The sequence below is a fragment of the Palaemon carinicauda genome, chromosome 6 (assembly GCF_036898095.1).
Source record: "Palaemon carinicauda isolate YSFRI2023 chromosome 6, ASM3689809v2, whole genome shotgun sequence".
NCBI lineage: Eukaryota > Metazoa > Arthropoda > Malacostraca > Decapoda > Palaemonidae > Palaemon > Palaemon carinicauda.
Window position 1 is genome coordinate 148,493,636 of NC_090730.1, and position 20,506 is coordinate 148,514,141.

A 20,506-nucleotide genomic window follows, 5' to 3' on the forward strand; every position below is an offset into this window, starting at 1 on the left:
GTCGGCTGAGTCCGGCAGCACGGGTGCATGCGTGGCTGCACTGGACCCAACGTCATGGAACTGTTGGTCAGTCTGTGAACTGGCAACAACCATAGCTGTGTGGGGACGCAAAGCGTCTACTCCTGACTGCGGTCGAGTAGCGGAAACCACAGTGGGTTGCGGAGGTTGACGCACAGCGTCAAAACACGGCAACTTAACTCCACCCTCCTGTTGTTGTGGTAACACGCGAACGTCAACGGAGGGTTCCGTGCGTCGGTGAACGTCAACATGCGTCTGGCAGGGTCGACTGCGCATGGGAGGTGGAACTCTCACAGCTGGAGTGCGGGAGCAGGCAGCCTCAGCGTCTACTGGGCGCACAACCGTGGTTGGTTGTAGGCTAACGGGTGCAGCGTCAACCTTCTCCGCACGATACTCCTGCATGAAAGAAGCTAACTGAGTCTGCATAGACTGTAGCAAAGACCACTTAGGGTCTACAGCAGCAGGTGCGGCAACAGACGGTGTTACTGCCTGTTGCGGTACCACTTTGCCTCTCTTAGGAGGTGTGCAGTCGTCGGAAGACTGCAGCGAGTCCGAACTGACCCAGTGGCTACACCTGGGCCGTTGGACTTGCGCGGAAGGGACCTTGCGTTTAAGAGGCCGTGAGACCTTGGTCCATCGTTTCTGGCGTGAAACCTCTTCCGCAGACGAGGAATGAACGGGCTCACTCGTCTTCTTGTGGGTGGGACGATCTAGGAAAGATACGTCCGAAACCACGGAGGGAACGTCTGTCCGCTGTTTAAAGCCTGTCGAACCCTTTGGTCGTACGACATTGCTTCTCCCCTGGGCTTGGGAGCTTGCAAGAGGTCCCGGACTGGGAGGACGACAGGCACGAACAGACGCACCCTCATGCGTAACACTAACACTTTTCACTGCACTAACCACTTCACTTCCCACTGCACTTTTACCCTTCAACTCCCTGACGTCAGCCATGAGTTGGTTGCGGTCACTCGCCAATGACTCGACTCTCTCACCCAGAGCCTGGATGGCACGCATCATATCTGCCATCGAAGGTTGATGAGTGCTAGAAGGGGGGTCGGGAGTAACCACTACAGGGGAAGCAGGGGAAGGAATAGGTTGTGGGGCATGGGGAGAGGAAAAATCAACTGAGCGAGACGAACTCCTCCTGACTCTATCTCTCTCTAGCCTACGTGAATATTTCAGGAATTCTTGAAAATCGAATTCCGAAAGCCCAACGCATTCCTCACATCGATCTTCCAATTGAGAGGTTTTACCCCGACAATTGGAACAAATGGTGTGCGGATCGATAGAGGCCTTCGGAAGACGCCTTGAACAGTCCCTAGCACTACACTTCCTGTATTTGGGGACTTGAGAAGGGTCAGACATCTTGAATTAGTCAAAGGGGGGATTCAAAATCTATCCAAGTCGTCAACAAATAATCCAAAATTCAATAAAAGAATGCAAGGAAGTATTGAAGATAACCTCTGCACAGCGAAAGCTAATAACCAGAAATGAATACTTCACCAAATAACGTGAAAATCAATCCAGAAAGCAACAGCGTATTTAGTAGGTCTTGCCAGTGGCACGACAGAGAGAAAATTGGTTCTGTGTTGACATGGAGTACTTGAGTACCTGCTCGACAGATGGCGCTGTTGATGTACACCCCCACCTGTATAGCGATCGCTGGCGTATTTTGTCCTTAGGTTTTTCTGTCGGGCAGCAGAGCTGACAGCTATATGATCACCGGCTAAGTTTAATATTGAAAAACTGTATCATATCATTGCAATTAAGATAGCTCAATTCAGTTTAAATTGCACTAAATTACAATTCATTACCTACAATAACTGACATAGATGTTTTTATCTTGAAAAATTTTGCAAATACCAAACACACAGATAACAAGAGTAGATTGAGTCGACTGTTTGAAAACACTGGGGATTAACCTGAAACTTCTACAACCTGATTCTCTAGAAGGTTTGCCACCTTCAAACCTAATGAGTGGAACTTGGATAGAGACGTTCAGATAATTTGGGAGTGAAATGGGATTTGCAGATAATGGGTTTTTAACATAACCCTTTTACCCCCAGGCTCTTTGGAAATTTCCAACCCTTAACCCCCAGGGGGTTATTTTTTTCCCAGCACATTTTGCAGTGTATCTTTTTTAAATTGCTCTAACAGCCTTAATTTTTGTCTTGGAGAGGTCAGGTTGGTCTCATTCTCTCGGAAAATGCCTGAATTTTCTCAAAAAATTATCAAAAATATGAAAAAAAAAATTTTTATAGCATTTTTTTGCAAGGCCGTACCGGTACGTCCATGGGGGTAAAGGGATGGGTTTTGTGAAACGTACCAGTACGTCTTTTGGGGGTAAAAGGGTTAAAAGGGGTCCAATATCACTCCTTTATAACAGAAGGAAACCATAGATCTGGGTGTCTGCATTACAAATGCGGGAAAAGTGACCCAATGCCTGAATAAAACTTTTCAGAGCTAGTATTACCCTTATTACTATTCTTATTATGAACAAGCCTTGTTGGAGATATAGGGCTCAAAATGGGAGAAGAGATCACCGAATATTTCTGTGCATTTAATATCAAACTAATCAGTGCTGAAGACAACTGTTCATCATGTTTCACTGAAAAAACATCTAAATACAGTAATCTAGTTGATTCTTTAGTACCAACATCAAGGGTTCTATTCAAACATTAACAACTATAATTATAACAAGATCAGGATTACCTAAAATCTTCTTTTTAATAAAAGTAGATAATACTCCTGCATGTATTATAAAATCAGCTAAAGATATTTCCACTAAATTCACCAACATTCACTCCCATAAATAACACAGCTTTAGATTTACTTATCTCAAATTAAGATTTACTAATAGTTATAGTAATTTAGTCTGTTCTGCTGACATGGTTGGGCTAAAATATTGTCCTGTTTTATAACCCAACATTCTTTGGGTCTTGACAGAGGTCCAAATGACAAATGAACTCATGCTGAAGCAGAGTCCCCTAAATCTTTTACCATCAGTTCATTGATTCTAGTCCTAAAAATACTAAAAAACTGAGACTTATAAATAGTCTGAGGTGAATCAATTAATTGAGAAGACCTAAAAGAAGAATGGTCAAACATTTTTACCTTTCACCTTGTATTTGCTGTACATCGTCGTGCTAAGATAAGAAGCTGTATGTCCTGTGAGGGAGATAGGCTCGTTTCACAATATGTTGGGCAGCTACCACAGGTTCTAAGGAGAATGCCTAAATACAGAGTCATGTTTATCAGAAAAACTTAAGAAACTTTTACAAGGTATACAGTTTTCCTGGCCACAAATCCTCCGAGAGAGGGATCAGGCAATATTCTATCATCCATTACAGTAATCCTATTTCTTGCAATGAAGAGAGACTAGGTCTGGATGAAACTATTCCTCTGATTCAAAAGGGAGAGGGAGTGTGAGGTCTATTTAAATTCTATCAGCGAAAATCGTTAGTGAAAGGAAACGACTCTGGATGATCTTGATCCATAATGGGATCGTATGCGAAGATTATCTCCATGAGTAACAGTGAGTCAACGGTCACAATTCCTGAGGTCTACTGGTTGGACTTACCAGTTATAATTATGTGCGAGCACTAGAGACTGCATGCGTTTAGCTTTTCCAGTTGGTAGTGTCTATTGTCAAATATAATTCACACTTGCACTTTAGGGTGATGTATGTTATGTTAAGGTGGTGTAAAATGCAGTTTTTAAACCCCTAAGGGCCTGAATACATACCCGGGATTTAGTAAGGTTAGTTCTTCAACGTACATGTTCATGCCTGTGTGCGGCCATGCCAGTGCATCTGAAGGAAAAGCAAACATTCTGAAGGGCTAGCATGCTCCGGTGAGAGCAAGCGAGTGCTCAGGCGAGTCCTGCATTCACCTTGAGTGCACATATCTAAGAGATTTTGTTTAGCAATGCTTCTAGAAACTGTGCATCTGGATGAAAAACACATCTGGGTGAGGCAAGTCTGGGCAATACACATCAGAATGAGGTGCGTTTGTGGTTGAGGCGCGTCTGTGATTAAGGCATGTGTGGAGGAGGGGCTTGTGAATGAAGCGTCTGGTGGGCGTCTGATAGAAGCTCTTCTCTGTCTATCTGGATGATGAAGAGCAAAGCAATTGGCTTCCAATAAGCAAGGTTGAAAATTTTGAATCAACAGCAATTGCTAGGATACCTGTTGCTTGTGTGCATAAACAAAGAAGGAAACAGAATTCCTTCTGGAAGGTACCTGGTCCTTCAATTTCAGAGAAGCCTAACTCAAAGGCAGCAAAAGTGAAAATTCTCCTTTCACCTTTGGCCAACCTGGGGAGTTCTGGGAGACATGATAGCATTAATCATGTCTCCAACTCAAGGACAATATCCCACGATACAATAAGTATCAAGCTGGGAACAAAGTCCAAGGGTAATGATGAAAAATGCTGGTAAAGCTTGAAAATCTGCCAAAAGTCTCCAACCCAGTTGAAGAATGTCTGTCTCAACTGATGGCAGGCATATCATAACTACCTACAACTCGTTATAAAATTTTGACTGAAATATTCCAGCTTTGCTCTTTATCATTCGCCTATGTAAAAGAGAAAGGTTTGTATTTGTGCTGGAACAAACTTATATTAGCTGAAATTGCAATTAAAACTGGAACAATCAAACCCTTAATTCCTGGCTAAGAGTGATCTAGGCAGCATAGGGAGCTCCCGGGAGGAAGTTAAAAGCTCAACAATAGATATAAATATGGATGAGGGCTTAGAAATGGGAAAATTTAGACTAAACTAGCAGTGAATGGAAAGAATTCCTCATATGTCAAAATACATTACATAAAATCATTAATAAGGACAATGATAAAGAGCTGTTCTATCACTATCAAATTTCACTGTGTAATTACCGTCAGTTTCATTAAGGCCACCAGGAGGGTTTTTGAACTTGAGTGTTCGATCTGTGGGCCAAGCTATGCCTCTCTTTATCAACTTGATTTCTTCATCTTCTGGGCTCGCCTTCCGGTACAGTTTGAGTGTGTCTGGAGATGAAAGAAACAAGAAAAAATTACCCATAAAATATTAATAATAAAAAACATATGCTCTTAAAACCAATTCCAATTTCTTTTACCAAGATATAAACATCACAAATTTGTCAAAATAACTTTTTTTTTTTTTACTAAACAAACACGAGTCCTTTAACAGGAGCACAGTATGTTTTCAGCTTAGCTGGAACCCAGCTGTTAACATCATGAGGTGTCAGTAATTATTGTCAGGTAGCAGAGAAGCCCTGCTCCCTTGCCATAACACTCGAGTAGCAACTTTGATCTTCACCTTGGACTGTGGGGTGGTTGAGACGTGAAGTAAAACTTAAAAGACTTGGTTTGTAAGTTAGGAAAAAATCACACACTTTTAAATACACAGAACAGAGTTTTTTAATGACCATGATTTCAGCAAAGCTGGAAACTCAACGGTTTAAATCTAGGACGAAGTGTAAGTAGATACTGGCAGATAGTGAGGAAAGCTCCGTCCAACTACCAGCTCACAAAGTAGTCACTTTGTTCTACACTTTGTCCTTGTGGGGTGGCTGAGGCAGTTAATATAACTTAAAGACTGAGGTTTGTACACATACACATACATATACCAAGGCACTTCCCCCAATTTTGGGGGGTAGCCGACATCAACAAAAGAAACAAAACAAAAAGGGGACCTCTACTCTCTACGTTCCTCCAGCCTGACAAGGGACTCAACCGAGTTCAGCTGGTACTGCTAGGGTGCCACAGCCCACCCTCCCACATTATCCACCACAGATGAAGCTTCATAATGCTGAATCCCCTACTGCTGCTACCTCCGCGGTCATCTAAGGCATCGGAGGCAGCAGCAGGGCCTACCGGAACTGCGTCACAATCGCTCGCCATTCATTCCTATTTCTAGCACACTCTCTTGCCTCTCTCACATCTATCCTTCTATCACCTTTAATAGGACACTATCTTTAGGGGAGAGAAGGTCCCTATAACCAAACTGGATGGTTGAAAATCCTGGGATGTCAAACGCTAAGACATTAGGAGGAGCAAGGGTGTTGACTCAAATCTACCTACTATGACCTGAAAGTCAGGTGATAGGTTACGTTTCTATCATGGAGGAATCTATATCCCCAAGAGATATGATGTCTTATATGCAAATCTAAAATACAGTGCTGGGTTTACATTACTAAAGCATTTCTATCTCAACCTAATATAAAACAGTTTCTCTGTATAGTACTTACTTGCATCGAGGTCTAATCTAGCAACAATGGTTGGATCACTGTACTTCAATGAAAGAGAAAGAAAAGAGGAAGAAAGGCCTGACCTTAACTCTCATCCTAGACTGACATCGTAACTGTTATCATAGACGAGATGCTTCTTATTCTGTGAGGAAGTTAAGGTAGATTTCACAACATGCTGAGAAGCTAAAGAAAACATATTGAATAGCTTGTGGAGGCTTTCCTGTAAATAGTTGGCTGTGAAGGTTGTCTGGCATCTCAAGATTCTCGCCGTCAGGACTTGACCCACAGACAGGTTCTTCCTAAAGACTAACATCATGCCTAATCCTCTGACTTTGCCTGCGCCAGTTCCTACATCCAAATTTCTATTGGAATTTATGCAATATTAATCATCTCATGAAGTCACTTCTCAAAAACTTTAAGATGAAGGGACCTCTCTGATCCAACCACTTGGCCCTGGCAATTCAAGTGTGTTAGCGATCACATTCCTTACCCAGGAATGAATCTTGTCAACAACAGTTCCACTGCATTGCTGTGTCCACTTGTGAGCCAATGCTATACCCGACTGCAGCCCAGTAATCACTACAACACAGCTACAATACTTCTCAGTTTAGAGAATACTTCCTGTAGCTGAAGAGTGTGACTTGATTACATATGCAAAAATAGAAATATAACAAATTTCAAAGTAATTTGTATTTTTCCTAACTATATAAATCTGTTCTTTATAAGGAGTAACTCGGCTCTGTTAAGTTATGACTTCTTGTAATGAACGAGGGTTTGAATTTGTGTCGGAACAAATGGAAAAACAGCCCTTACATAATCACAAATAAAGACTAGAATCCCAAGAGTCTCAATTGGTGACAGGGTGAGAAGGAAGCATTGCTATGTCTCTAAGCTGGGGGTATCTGGGGGGGTGGAGGGTTAATCCCTCACGTAGGGAATGTCACCATTGGTTAAATTGGTCTGATTATGCATGGAAACATAAAAACACGCTAAAATATCCTTTACACAATCAGGAGTAAATGCTAGAATCCCAAAGTCCTTGTTAGTTGGTTGAAGAAAAAAATAGGTGGGACTAAACACAAGGGGAGGAGCTATTTTTAAGTAAAATATCCTTTATGTGTGAAATACGAACATGTATTGTAATCTTTTGTAGGATAAACTACTTATTCTAACTTCTATATGGTTTAAATTTGTAAATGACACCTCTAGTACGTTATTCTCCCTTGTACCTGGCGCGTTTTGACTTAATAAGTACATCATCCTATTGAAGGGGTTAAAAACAAGCCCTTCGACTGAGTCTAAAGTGTCAAGCAGACTGATTCAGTGGTTTCATCCATCCATTTTGTAACAATAACCATCATAAAATTAAGTTCCTGTATGGAGTAGGGTGGCCTTACCTGCAGTATACTATTATGCCCACTCTTCTGAGAGCTAAAGGTTCTAATAAAATATTTGGGATCAATCTAGCTGAAAGAAGGGGTTATGATGAATCTTTTATTCCTGTAATCACTTGGCTCAAGTGATATTGACATAAGAAGAGCAACCAGGTATCAAGACAGCTTTTAAATATCAATAAAAAAATCTAATGAAATTCTACAAACTAAATAACAAATTGAAAACTAAAAAAAAAGCTTGTGCTAGTTCTTATCAACTGCATCTTACCATTGAACATGGAGTTGGCAATAGCACCACATGGAGCAAAAACCTTTCCCTCTTGATCTTTGCTGAAAGGATCACAGTCCGATGGAACAGTGGTGACCTTCTTCCCAAGCAACTGATAATCATATCGAGACTTTACATACCTACGGTGGTTTTGGTAGAAATTGTCCAAGCCATAGTACATATAAACCTAAAACATTAAACATTATATGAATATTAATCTTAAAATAATTTCAAAGTGTGATAAACATCATAAGTACTTTTCTTGTATGCTTTAAAGAAAACAGTAAAATAAATCTATAGCATATCTGCCAAACAACAAAAGTCACAATATTTAAAGTACTCTTATTTTTTTTTCCTAATTATACACATCCGAGTCCTTTAATAGGAGTAGGTTTTCAGCGAAGCTGGATCCGGCTGTTAAAACTTCAAGACGGTGGTGGCAGTTATTGCTGGATAGAGGGTAAGTCCTGCCCACCAAACAGGCCACGGAGACCTCACTTTGACCTTCAACTCGACTAGGACATGTGGTGTCTGAGCGCGGCTGCCGATTGTATGATTCCCGATCACAGCTACCTATCGTATAGTTCCTGATTGCAGCTGATCCTGTGGGAAACCATGACTGTGAAGAACAAGAAAGGAGACAACTTGTTTTACTAGTGGAGACCACATTTGGAATGTTTCCAAGAAAATAAAACACAAAGGGAAGGAACACAAGTAAGCCTCTTGAGGTCATGAATGGTAACATAGGTTCTCCAGTCTGAAGTGAAGCAGATTCTCGAAGTTCTCTGGTCCAAAAACATATGCGAAGTGTACGATCACATAGCATTAAACAAGCATGGTTAACACCTAAACCTTGTACTAAAATGTATTCTCATAGAAGGAAGCATTTCCATTACATAGAGAACGTACTAGGTGTACAATGTACTAGGGTCATTTTCCTAGGTAGATACATTACAAATATGTACAGACACTCTTATGCGTACGCGGGAGATATCAGCCAAGGGTGTTTATGTCACTTGGTTAGGATAAACGAGTACATTCCCAGTATATATGGTCCCACATACACCCAGATGGAGATCCCAAAGAATGTTCAGAGCACTCCTGATCTCGTTGTCTCTAGGCAACTATCAAAAGGACGGAAAGAGGGAGGGGACCTTTTATCCTACTCGAGGGCGAGAGCTCGGAACGCTGGTAACAAGCCTGTAAACATATGTATCTCGAACTGCTCAGAGATGGCTACGATATTGGTATGTACCGATTCTCCTTCTCATACACAGGAGATAACATCCGAGACTAGTAGCTATATTGATAGGGTGAGAGCAGCTCTTGGTTAAGGGGACTGTATTTGGTACAAGACTGAACACAGATGTTGAAGCGCTGCATACCGATGTCTGTTCATGAAGGGACAACTCTCAGTACGCACTTCCCATCTCACGAAATGAGAGATTGTCCAGGGAGGAGAGAGAAAGTGAGAGCCCTTAACCCACTGGCAGTGTAATTGCTCTTCTCGTGAGAAACAGAGCACAGATAGCAGGCGTGTGAGCACCCGTACCGTGTACCAATATCTAAAACTCCTAGATGGGAAAGTTCGCATTACGTAGCATATCACCTAGCGAATGAAGAAAGAACATATTGGTACTAAAGCGATGTTTCCGAAAGTCCAATTCTCAGCATGCACTGCTTCTCTCACTCCCTCAAAAGCGAGAGATTGTCCAAGAAAAGAAAAGGAAGGGGCCTTTTCCTACCTGCAGTTGTGCACTCGATCTCGAGAGAAAAGAGCACAGGTAGGAGGAGTGTGAGCACCTATACTGCAGACTGACACATGCACATGAACTCAGTACCATACAGCCTCTCCCACAGGGAAAGAAACAGTAGGAATCGAATCACCCGTTCGACACTACTCCTGATCAGTCTTCCTAATAATTTTCAAAGACAACTTCCTTGTTGTCAGCAGCTCTCAGCAGCAGGGAAGTCCCTGTTTGAGGTTCGCCTGAACAGTTCATAAGGTGCCCCCTTCAAGGAACGTAAGACCTTAAGTATGTTCCAGAATGATGAATCACCTCAACTGGAGGGCAAGATTGCTCAAAACTTTGTAGGAACATGGATAGTTCCTCCGAAGACAAAATATCTACTCCCTTTAGTCTAAAGACCTGGTTCAAGGCAGAGCAATAGCTTTTTACCACTGAGAGCAAAATTTCTCTTTTGCGAAGTTATAATAAGAAGTTGGCAATCAACAGAACAAAAGCTCCAAGAGACCCCTTTCATAACACCAACCGCAGAAAAATTCCCACTTTGCCTGGTAGACTAAGATCGAGGATTTACGGAGGTATCCAGACATCTGAAACGCTGTCTCTCAAGAAAACTCTCTCTAAAGGAGATGCTGGATAACCTCTAAGCATGAAAGCTGTGGGGACTTCACTGTCCTGTGGAAAATCTTGATATGTTGACATAGAAGGTTTGGGAGATGGGCAAGTTCTCTCTGTTAGAAAAAGCAGTAGATCCGTGTACCACTCCATGCAGTATGTGGTCATTTTGGTGCTACGAGTGTCATGGACATGATCAGAATCGATCAAACTGTTCAGGACCCTTCCAAAAGGTAAAAAGGCTGAAAAAAATACTTCAAGAGATCATTCCTCCTTGCTTACGAATGTAGGACACCATGGTGTTCTCTCTCCTCAACATTACCAAGTGTCCTTTAGGCGGAGGGCAAAATTCCTAAAGGGCCAGCCAGGCTGCCTTCACTTCCAACACGTTGATGTGTACTTGGCGGTCTTGACCTGATCAAGCTCTTGATATTATGCGATGGCCTAGGTGAGGCCCCCAACCTTCCTTGAACGAATCTGAAAAGATGAAACTCGTGAGGGGGAATCGAGTATTGACACCATTTTCAAAGGTTCTTTTCCTGCAACCACCACCTGAGATCTTCCCTAGAGCTTTCTCCGACGTGAAATAAGGTTAGAGGATCATCCTGATGTTGAGACTGCATTGACTTCAGCTGCCATTGCAGAGATTATAAGTGAAGACTGCCTCCAGAAACCAAAAACACTAGAGATGTCAAGTGACTATGAGTATGTGCCATTGATGAGCTGGCAGAAGAGACTGACAAAGAAAGGGGAGGGCTACCTCTTGCAGGCGGGAGATTCTGTTCTAAGACAGAAAGACTTGGCCCTGAACTGTGTCTAAATCCATTCCTAGGTAACTCAGCCTCTTAGTGAGGATGAAAACACTCTTGATTTATCAAGAACCCCAGGTCTTGACAAAAGTCAAGAATCCTGTCCTGAAGGACTAGAACATTTTCCTTTGATTCTGCAAGAATTAACCAGTCGTCCAGGTAATGGAGCAACCTGATCCTTTGTTGGTGTGAGACCAAGCTAACACCAGTTTGAAAACTCTCCTAAACACTTGTGGAGTTGTGGAAAGACCGAAACATAGGACCTTGAATTGGGATACATTCCTGTGACTGCTACTCAAAAGTATTTCCTGGAAGACATGAAAAATTAAATTCCTTGAGGTTGAATCTTATCAATAAGGCCCCTGGTCTTATCACCTGAATGACTGTGGCTCGTGTTTCCAATCTGAACGTAGTCTGCTGAATAAACCTCTTCAGAGCTAAGAGATAAACAGTGATCTCTAACCTCCAGACGCCTTTCTCACAAAAAAAAGTTAACTATAGTAGCTGGGAAACCAGTCATCGACCTCCTGCAATGCGTCCTTATCCAGCATCTTCGTGATCTCTTGTTGGAGAGAAGAATCTTTTTACGCCCCCCCCAGTGATTAGATAAAGATGTTGCATCAAGAGGAATCACAGGAGGGGGAAAGCTGATGAAAGGAAGGAGATATCCTGGCATAGAACCTGAACTGACCAGTTCTTCTGCACGTGGAACCACCACCACCTCCAATTCCTTTATAGGTATCCCACAATGGTGATAAGTTGGGGGATTGCCTATCCTAACACAGGGATCTACCTTTACCTTTTCCCCAACCTTGTCTCTGGCAAGAGGGGAACAACTGTGTTGGCTTCTTGAAGATTGACTGCGGAGGTTGCAGTCTTCCTCTCTGCACCTTCCTAGGTTGGGTCGGCTGTCCCGATGACTTGGGGTGTCCTGAAGTTGAAGGTTGTGGTGCTTGAAAGGATAAGTCTCGTTCCTTCAGTTTTCTGCAATTGACGTTACCTCCTCCGGTGGAAACCGTAAAAGATTTTTAAGTAGAGAGTTACAGTGAGGGGGATTGCCTTCCCACTGCCAACAGATAAACTACCTGCTGGTTGTTTACACCTCATTAAAAGTTTTTAACTGCCTTATTCCAGTTTCGCTTTCATCATTCTCTTACAGTAAAGAACGATGGTTTGCATTTATGTAGGAAAATATGCCAAGGATAAGGTTTTACATGGTTAGTAATCAAAATACTACTGTAATAAGAATTGATAAACCACAAAAAATCTAGTGAAAAACTACTGGAAATGATTGATTTTCTATGCCCACCTAAGGGACAATATCTTTCATTTCACAGCACTGTAATGTGCTCCTGAATTTTTATAATCTACACTTCTTACAAATACTGCACTGTATCTATGCTCCTAAAGGCTTACAGGGGAACTAAAAGAAAATTAAAGAATTTGAAAATCTACCAAAAATTTTTATGACTTTTGAAAGTATAGTTTACTCACATTCTTCTCAAAATCCTTATCAAGAGTGAAAGGTTCCTGACAAGTACACTTTGCAGAGACATTGTTACTTATAACGTCCATGCAAGGTTTTCCATTGAATTCTGCTTCATCAATACTTAAACAGTCTGTATAATCCAATTCAAACTGCTGAACCTAAAATAAAAAAATTTAAAGGATAAAGATTAAGTTACAAACTACTAAATACTGTAGAGTAAATTTCCCTAATAAATTATCTGAGGTCAAAACATATTGAACTTTAAAACATTATCCACAGTCATTACGTTAAAAATCACCAAGCCCAGCGGTTGAAGTATTCCATAGATAATAGGCAATGTCACCTATAAAGAAGTTCTTATAACTTGTAAATATCCACTGAAGACAATATAATTGTACTTAATGTAAAATACATAGCAGTGAATATACAGTACATTACTGCAATAATAATCATATAAACCACTCACTCACTCACTCACTCTCTTTTTATATAAAATTTCTGAAGATTTGATAACTCATATACTGAAGAAAAAAATTGCACTTTTTTAAAGAAAACTCTTTAAAGATATCTCAACATAACACAGAATATGTTTAACTCAACCAATATTAATTTTCCATAACAAAAATTTAGTTTTGATAAAATTTCTTACTTCTACAGTATAATGTACTCGCTTGATGTTCATATTGATTTCCTCTCTGGAAGCTTGGAATGTCGAAGTTACTCCCCAAAATCAAGAAACTTTACCGTTTTCTTTCCTTCAAGTATACTAATGCTTCTAGTAAATCAATGAGACCAGCATCTAAAAACAATAATATGCAGTGTATGTTAGATAGCTTCTTCACTCTCATGGCAGGTCAGCAGGGAAATCAGATAAGACTCTTAACAACTGGCACAATGATTTTTAGCTCAACTCAGGACCAACAGCAGCAAGCATTAATCTATGTTACAAAGGACTGATGAACAAGAATTACCTAAAAGACTTGAAAGCCTTGAAGAACATAGCGACATACATCTCCATGCCAAAGAACACACCACCTGAACTACGTCATTTATTACCAGACGGCCAAAACAAAGGGTGTCATAATGAAAAACAACCCTGTCCCTCCCTTACAGTACAGCCTAAAAAACCTAATGTTGTATACAGCCAAAATACTATACTATCCTCATGATGCCTCTAATCAGTGGGGAGAGGGGTGGCCATGAATTTGAACATTGGGTATAGAAAGTCAAGATATTTTATCATTACTATTTTGTTTATTTCTATGAACCCTGTCTGATGTTTATATTGTCTTCGCCAAAACTTTGCAGATGGTGGGAAGCCAGTGAAGGATGAGATAGGGTATTTAGTTTCCATAATAATCCTAGACCTACCTTAAGTCATGGTTTTTCGGTACTTTAAACTCTAGCTGACATTCTAAAAACTACTTTATCACCTAATTACTAATTTATACAACAAAAAGCTTAAGTAATATGCTACACATACTGTATGAGTAATTTAAAAAAAAAACAGCTAAATAATTGAAAAGGTTACCATACTACAACCCAAAAATGTTATTTTCATTAGTAAAATAAATTTTTGAATATACTTACCCGATAATCATGTAGCTGTCAACTCTGTTGCCCGACAGAAATCTACGGTCGGGATACGCCAGCGATCGCTATTCAGGTGGGGGTGTACACAACAGCGCCATCTGTGGTCAGGTACTCTAGTACTTCTTGTCAACACCACCTCAATTTTTTCCTCGGTCCACTGGTTCTCTATGGGGAGGAAGGGTGGGTCAATTAAATCATGATTATCGGGTAAGTATATTCAAAAATTTATTTTACTAATGAAAATAACATTTTTCAATATTAATCTTACCCGATAATCATGTAGCTGATTCACACCCAGGGTGGTGGGTGAAAACCAGTGTACATGTTAATCAAGAAGCTAAGTATCCCGTATTTTATTTTATTAGTTATTCAAAAATAACATAAAATAAATAAGTACCTGGTAAGGAAGACGACTTGAACCATTACTCTGCCTTTATTAAGTACGCCTTCCTTACTGAGCGTAGCGGTCCTCTTAGGATGCTGAACGACTCTTAGGTGCTGAAGTATAAAGGGCTGCAACCCATACTAAAGGACCTCATCACAACCTTTAACCTCGGCGCTTCTCAAGAAAGAATTGACCACCCGCCAAATCAACAAGGATGTGGAAGGCTTCTTAGCCGACCGTACAACCCATAAAAAGTATTCAAGAGAAAGGTTAAAAAGGTTATGGGATTATGGGAATGTAGTGGCTGAGCCCCCGCCTACTACTGCATTCGTAGCTACGAATGGTCCCAGGGTGTAGCAGTTCTCGTAAAGAGACTGGACATCTTTGAGATAGAATGATGCGAACACTGACTTGCTTCTCCAATAGGTTGCATCCATAACACTGCAGAGAACGGTTCTGTTTGAGGGCCACTGAAGTAGCCACAGCTCTCACTTCATGTGTCCTTACCTTCAGCAAAGCAAGGTCTTCTTCCTTCAGATGAGAATGTGCTTCCCTAATCAGGAGCCTGAATAGGTAAGAAACTGAGTTCTTAGACCTTGGAAGAGAAGGCTTCTTGATAGCACACCATAAGGCTTCTGATTGTCCTCGTAAAGGTTATGACCTTTTTAGATAGTACCTAAGAGCTCTAACTGGGCAAAGTACTCTCTCCAGTTCGTCCCCCACCAAGTTGGACAGGCTTGGGATCTCGAACGACTTAGGCCAAGGACGTGAAGGAAGCTCGTTTTAGCAAAAAACCGAGCTGCAAGGAACATGTAGCCGTTTCAGATGTGAAAACTATGTTCCTGCTGAAGGCGTGGATCTCACTTACTCTTTTAGCTGTTGTCAAGCACACGAGGAAAAGAGTTTTTAATGTGAGGTCCTTAAAAGAGGCTGATTGGAGAGGTTCAAATCTTGATGACATAAGGAACCTTAGGACCACGTCTAGATTCCAGCCTGGAGTGGACAACCGACGTTCCTTTGAGGTCTTAAAAGACCTAAGGGGGTCCTGTAGATCTTTGTTGGTGGAAAGATCCAAGCCTCTGTGGCGGAAAACCGCTGCCAACATACTTCTGTAACCCTTAATCGTAGGAGCTGAAAGGGATCTTACGTTCCTTAGATGTAACAGGAAGTCAGCAATCTGGGTTACAGTGGTACTGGATGAGGAAACTGCATTGGCCTTGTACCAGCTTCGGAAGACTTCCCCTTTAGACTGATAGACTCTGAGAGTGGATGTCCTCCTTGCTCTGGCAATCGCTCTGGCTGCCTCCTTCGAAAAGCCCCTAGCTCTTGAGAGTCCTTCGAAAGTCTGAAGGCAGTCAGACGAAGAGCGTGGAGGTTTGGATGTACCTTCTTTACGTGAGGTAGACGTAGAAGGTCCACTCCCAGAGGAAGAGTCCTGGGAATGTCGACCAGCCATTGCAGGACCTCTATGAACCATTCTCTCGCGGGCCAGAGCGGAGCCAACCAACGTCAGCCGTGTCCCTTTGCGAGAGGCGAACTTCTGAAGTACCCTGTTGACAATCTTGAACGGCGGGAATGCATACAGGTCGAGATGGGACCAATCCAGCAGAAAAGCATCCACGTGAACTGCTGCTGGGTCTGGAATCGGAGAACAATACAACGGGAGCCTCTAGGTTATCGAGGTAGCGAACAGATCTATGGTTGGCTGACCCCACAGGGCCCAAAGTCTGCTGCCAACATTCTTGTGAAGGGTCCACTCTGTGGGGATGACCTGACCCTTCCGGCTAAGGCGATCTGCCATGACATTCATATCGCCCTGAATGAACCTCGTTACCAGCGTGAGCTTTCGATCTTTTAACCAGATGAGGAGGTCCCTTGCGATCTAGAACAACTTCCACGAATGAGTCCCTCCCTGCTTGGAGATGTAAGCCAAGGCTGTGGTGTTGTCAGAGTCCACCTCCACCACCTTGTTAAGCTGGAGGGACTTGAAGTTTATCAAGGCCAGATGAACCGCCAACAGCTCCTTGCAATAGATGTGAAGTGTCCTTAGCTCCTGATTCCATGTTCCCGAGCATTCCTGTCCGTCCAAAGTCGCACCCCAGCCCGTGTCTGATGCGTCAGAGAAGAGACGGCGGTCGGGTTTCTGAACAGCCAAAGGCAGACTTCCTTGAGAAGAAAGCTGTTCCTTCACCACGCGAGAGTAGACCTCCTCTCTTCGGAAACAGGAACTGAGATCGTCTCTAGCGTCATGTCCTTTATCCAGTGAGCCGCTAGATGATACTGAAGGGGGGGAGGTGGGGTCTCCCTAACTCGATGAACAGGGCCAGCGATGAAAGTGTCCCTGTTAGACTCATCCACTACCTGACTGAGCATCGGTTCCTTCTCAGCATGCTCTGGATGCAATCTAGGGCTTAGTATATCTTTGGGGCCGACGGAAAAGCCCGAAAAGCTCGACTCTGAAGATCCATACCCAGGTAGACAATGGTCTGGGATGGGACGAGCTGGGACTCCTCAAAATTGACCAGGAGGCCCAGTTCCTTGGTCAGATCCATAGTCCATCTGCGAATCTCCAGACAGCGACGACTTGTGGGAGCTCTTAAAAGCTAGTCGTCTGACGGAGCTGGACACAAGATCATGGTACTGCTGCACAGTCTGTGAACTGTCAAACATGGGGAAGCGAGGAAGTACAGTGACAACCCGAAGCTGTCTAGACTGTCTGGGTCGTACAGACAACTCCTTATCGGGTTGCTGAGGTTGCCGCACTGCGTTACAACAAGTCACTTCTGCTGGTTGTTGAACGTCTTCCCAGTGACACACTGACTCCGTAAACAAAAAATCCTCTAACAAGGACTAAGCTTGGACTGCATGTCTTGCAACACAGCTCAAGGTCTATGGGAGCAGGTGTGGTAACAGACGGGGTTAGCGACTGAAGTGGAACCATTACCCTCCCTGGAAGCATGCTATGCTTAAATAAAAGTCCATAGGAGGCTAAGCAGCTAAAGGCTCCTCTCCAAATGACAGAGTCCTCAAGGGAAAATCAGGAGGGAGAATAGCACTTTCTCATCTACAGGAACCATATCCGAGAAAAGCTAAGTTCTCTCAGTGAGGGTTTCACTGGTGCAAAAGCAGCAGACTAGAAGGCAACGTTATGAAACTGCTTGACAGTCTAGTGAGTTGGCAACAACCAAAGATGTGTGACTGAGAAGCATGCGGTAAGGTATGCAGAGCATGCTGTATGCAGAGCATGCTGTATGTAGAGCATGCTGTATGTAGAGCATGCTGTAAGGTAAGCAGAGCACGTTGCATGGCGTGCGGCTCATGCTGCATGGGACGAGGCTCATGCTGCATGGGATGAGGCTCATGCTGCATGGTATGAGACTCATGCTGCATGGGATGAGGCTCAAGCTGCAAGGGATGAGGCTTATGCCGCATGCGTTGAGGTACTTCACCTCAGGAAAGGGAAACTCGCCCTGTTGGCAACACTGCATTACTTCATGCATGCTTGCATGGGGTTTTAATATCAACATAAAATTTACATTACATTCATAACTCATGATTCATTTTTGTTTTGAAGATATTTTTGCCATATTTTTGCGATTTTGTTAAAAATATATTGCAAGAAATACATATATATTTTTTAAGTAATACGAATAACCTCCATTATCATAATGTTTGTGTAGGCATACATGTATATGTTTTACAAATGCAAGTTATGAAAGTAATGAGGTGTTATTATTGTCATTTGTTATTTCATTAATGACATAATATTGTCTTCAGAGTGCCACCTAGCCACCAACAATAAATGCCCCCCCAAAATTTATATTGGCCCTGAAGTGGCCCCCCCACTTTCAGAGTCCTAGAATCGCCACTGCGCAAGAGTTGAGGTTGCTGCCTCAAGGATGGTGGAGGTTGCCGCAACGCGAGAGGTTGGTGCATAGCGCTGGTATCTAGCAACTCCCAATGCGGCAGCTCACGCGTGGAGGTAGGTTGAGGAACCTCAACTTCATACGTCTGGCAGGGTGGACTGCGCAGAGGTGGAGTTGAGGTTGCTGCCTCGAGGATGGTGGAGGTTGTCGCACCGCAAGAGGTAGCTGCCTCGAGGATGGAGGAGGTAGTCGCAACGCATTAGGCTCCTACCTCAAGGGTAGAGGAGGTTGCTGCAAAGCAAAAGGCTCCTGCCTCAAGTGTTGAGGAGGTTGCCGCGTGGCAAGAGGCTCCTGCCTCAAGGAAAGTGGAGGTTGCTGCACAGAGCTGGTATCTGGCAACTCTCAAAGAGGCAGCTCACGCATGGAGGTAGCTTGAGGAACCTCAACAACATACGTCTGGCAGGCTGGACTGCGTAGAGGTGGAGGAGCGCTCGCAGGAGGAGGTGTGTTAACCTTCTCTGCCTGAAACTCCTGCATCAACACCGCAAGCTGAGACTGCATTGTCAGCAGCAAAGACCACTAGAGTTTAAGAAAGACAACAACAAACGGAGCTACTGTCCGTTGAAACTGAGGGTCTAAAACAGCTGGTGCGGCAACAGACGGAGTTACTGTCTGTTGCGATACCACCTTGCCTCTCTGGGAGGTGTGCAGTTGTCGTACTGCAGCAAGTCCGAACTGACCCAGTGCTAATGGCACCACCTAGGAGTTGGACTTGCGCGGAAGGGACCGACTTGCACTTAAAAGCTGCAAGATTGGTCCATGGTTTCTGCGAGAAACCTCTTCCGCAGACGAGGAATAAATGGGCTCTCTCGTCTTTGTGTGGGTGGGGTGATTACGTCGGCTACGTGAGTTGGTTACACCCGAAACCACGGAGGGAAACGTCTGTTCGTCGATCAAGGCCTGCTGAACCCATAAGTCCTTCGACATTACTTCTCCCCTGGGCTTGGGAGCTTGTAAGAGGTCCCAGACTAGGCGAACAACTGGCACGAACAGACGAACCCTCAAACGCAACACTGTAAAACTTTGCGCTTATCACTTTATCACTTTTGATTTTCTGTTTGCACTTATTTCACTGAACTCGAAACTTTAAGTGGTTTGTACCTGAAACACGCAATTCTATCCTTCATTAAAAGTTAGTAATTGCGAAAACAGTATTACAATGTAACAGAAAAACATAATGAAAGATAAATAATTCAGTGGCTGGAAAAGAGATTAAACACTAGATCAAATAAACTACGTTTAAAATCTCTCACCGCATAAAGTCTGAGAACAAGAATAAAACTCTAGAAACGTTTACCTTCTTCCCCTAAAGAGACTAGGGAGAAGAACAAAAACGATAACAACGTTACCCGCTTGAACGAAACGTTTATCCTCCTCTCTCTCCCTCCGTCTCTATCTCTCTCTCTCTCTCTCTTGACTTAGCATCTGAGAGAAGAGCCCAATTATATATATCGTTAAAACATATTATTGTTAAAGGAAAAAAACTGAAAGGTTTCCCAAATAAAAAGTTCCTTATTAGAATAGAACCATTTAAGCTAAGAAAGAATGAACAAAACGCTAGAATCGGTTTACTCTTACTGCAACGTGACACCGTGATAGACTCTCTCTCTATCGTAACGATAGAGCGCAAGTTGAACGTTCTGAACGTCAACAACTGCAGAGACAAAACAAAACGTTAGTTCAACTTTGAAAACAGTACAAGACTATCAAAGAAATTCTTTCAAAAACATTAAAATAGCATAATATGTTAACAGGTAAAAACGAAATGACGGGCTCAAAGTTAATTAACTTCGGTACCAAGAAAAGACCGCCTACTATTAGGAAAGGTCGAATATAAACAAATATAAAAATTAATTTAAATAAGTTTATAATAAAAGGAAGTTAATCAAAGAGGCCTATAAAAGGCGGAGAGATATAAAATAATTCTATAACTTTGTTAAGCAAAATAAAGAGAGTCTATACTCTCTTCGACACCAACACTTCCGTCTGGGAAGGGTCGGCCATTTAAAAGTGAAAGA

The 20,506-nt window shown here is 42.6% G+C and overlaps 1 protein-coding gene across 1 annotated transcript in view; it reads right to left on the reverse strand.

Annotated features, from left to right (window-relative positions):
- The window catches only part of Cdc50 (cell cycle control protein 50A), an 80,283-nt gene that overhangs the window by 16,149 nt on the left and 43,628 nt on the right, over nt 1–20,506 (reverse strand). The window contains exons 3-5 of the mRNA XM_068375513.1: nt 12,590–12,742; nt 7,924–8,110; nt 4,907–5,038 (exon numbers count right to left, since the gene is read on the reverse strand). Coding sequence (XP_068231614.1) covers nt 4,907–5,038; nt 7,924–8,110; nt 12,590–12,742 — 472 coding nt within the window. The remainder of the gene's footprint in view (nt 1–4,906; nt 5,039–7,923; nt 8,111–12,589; nt 12,743–20,506) is intronic.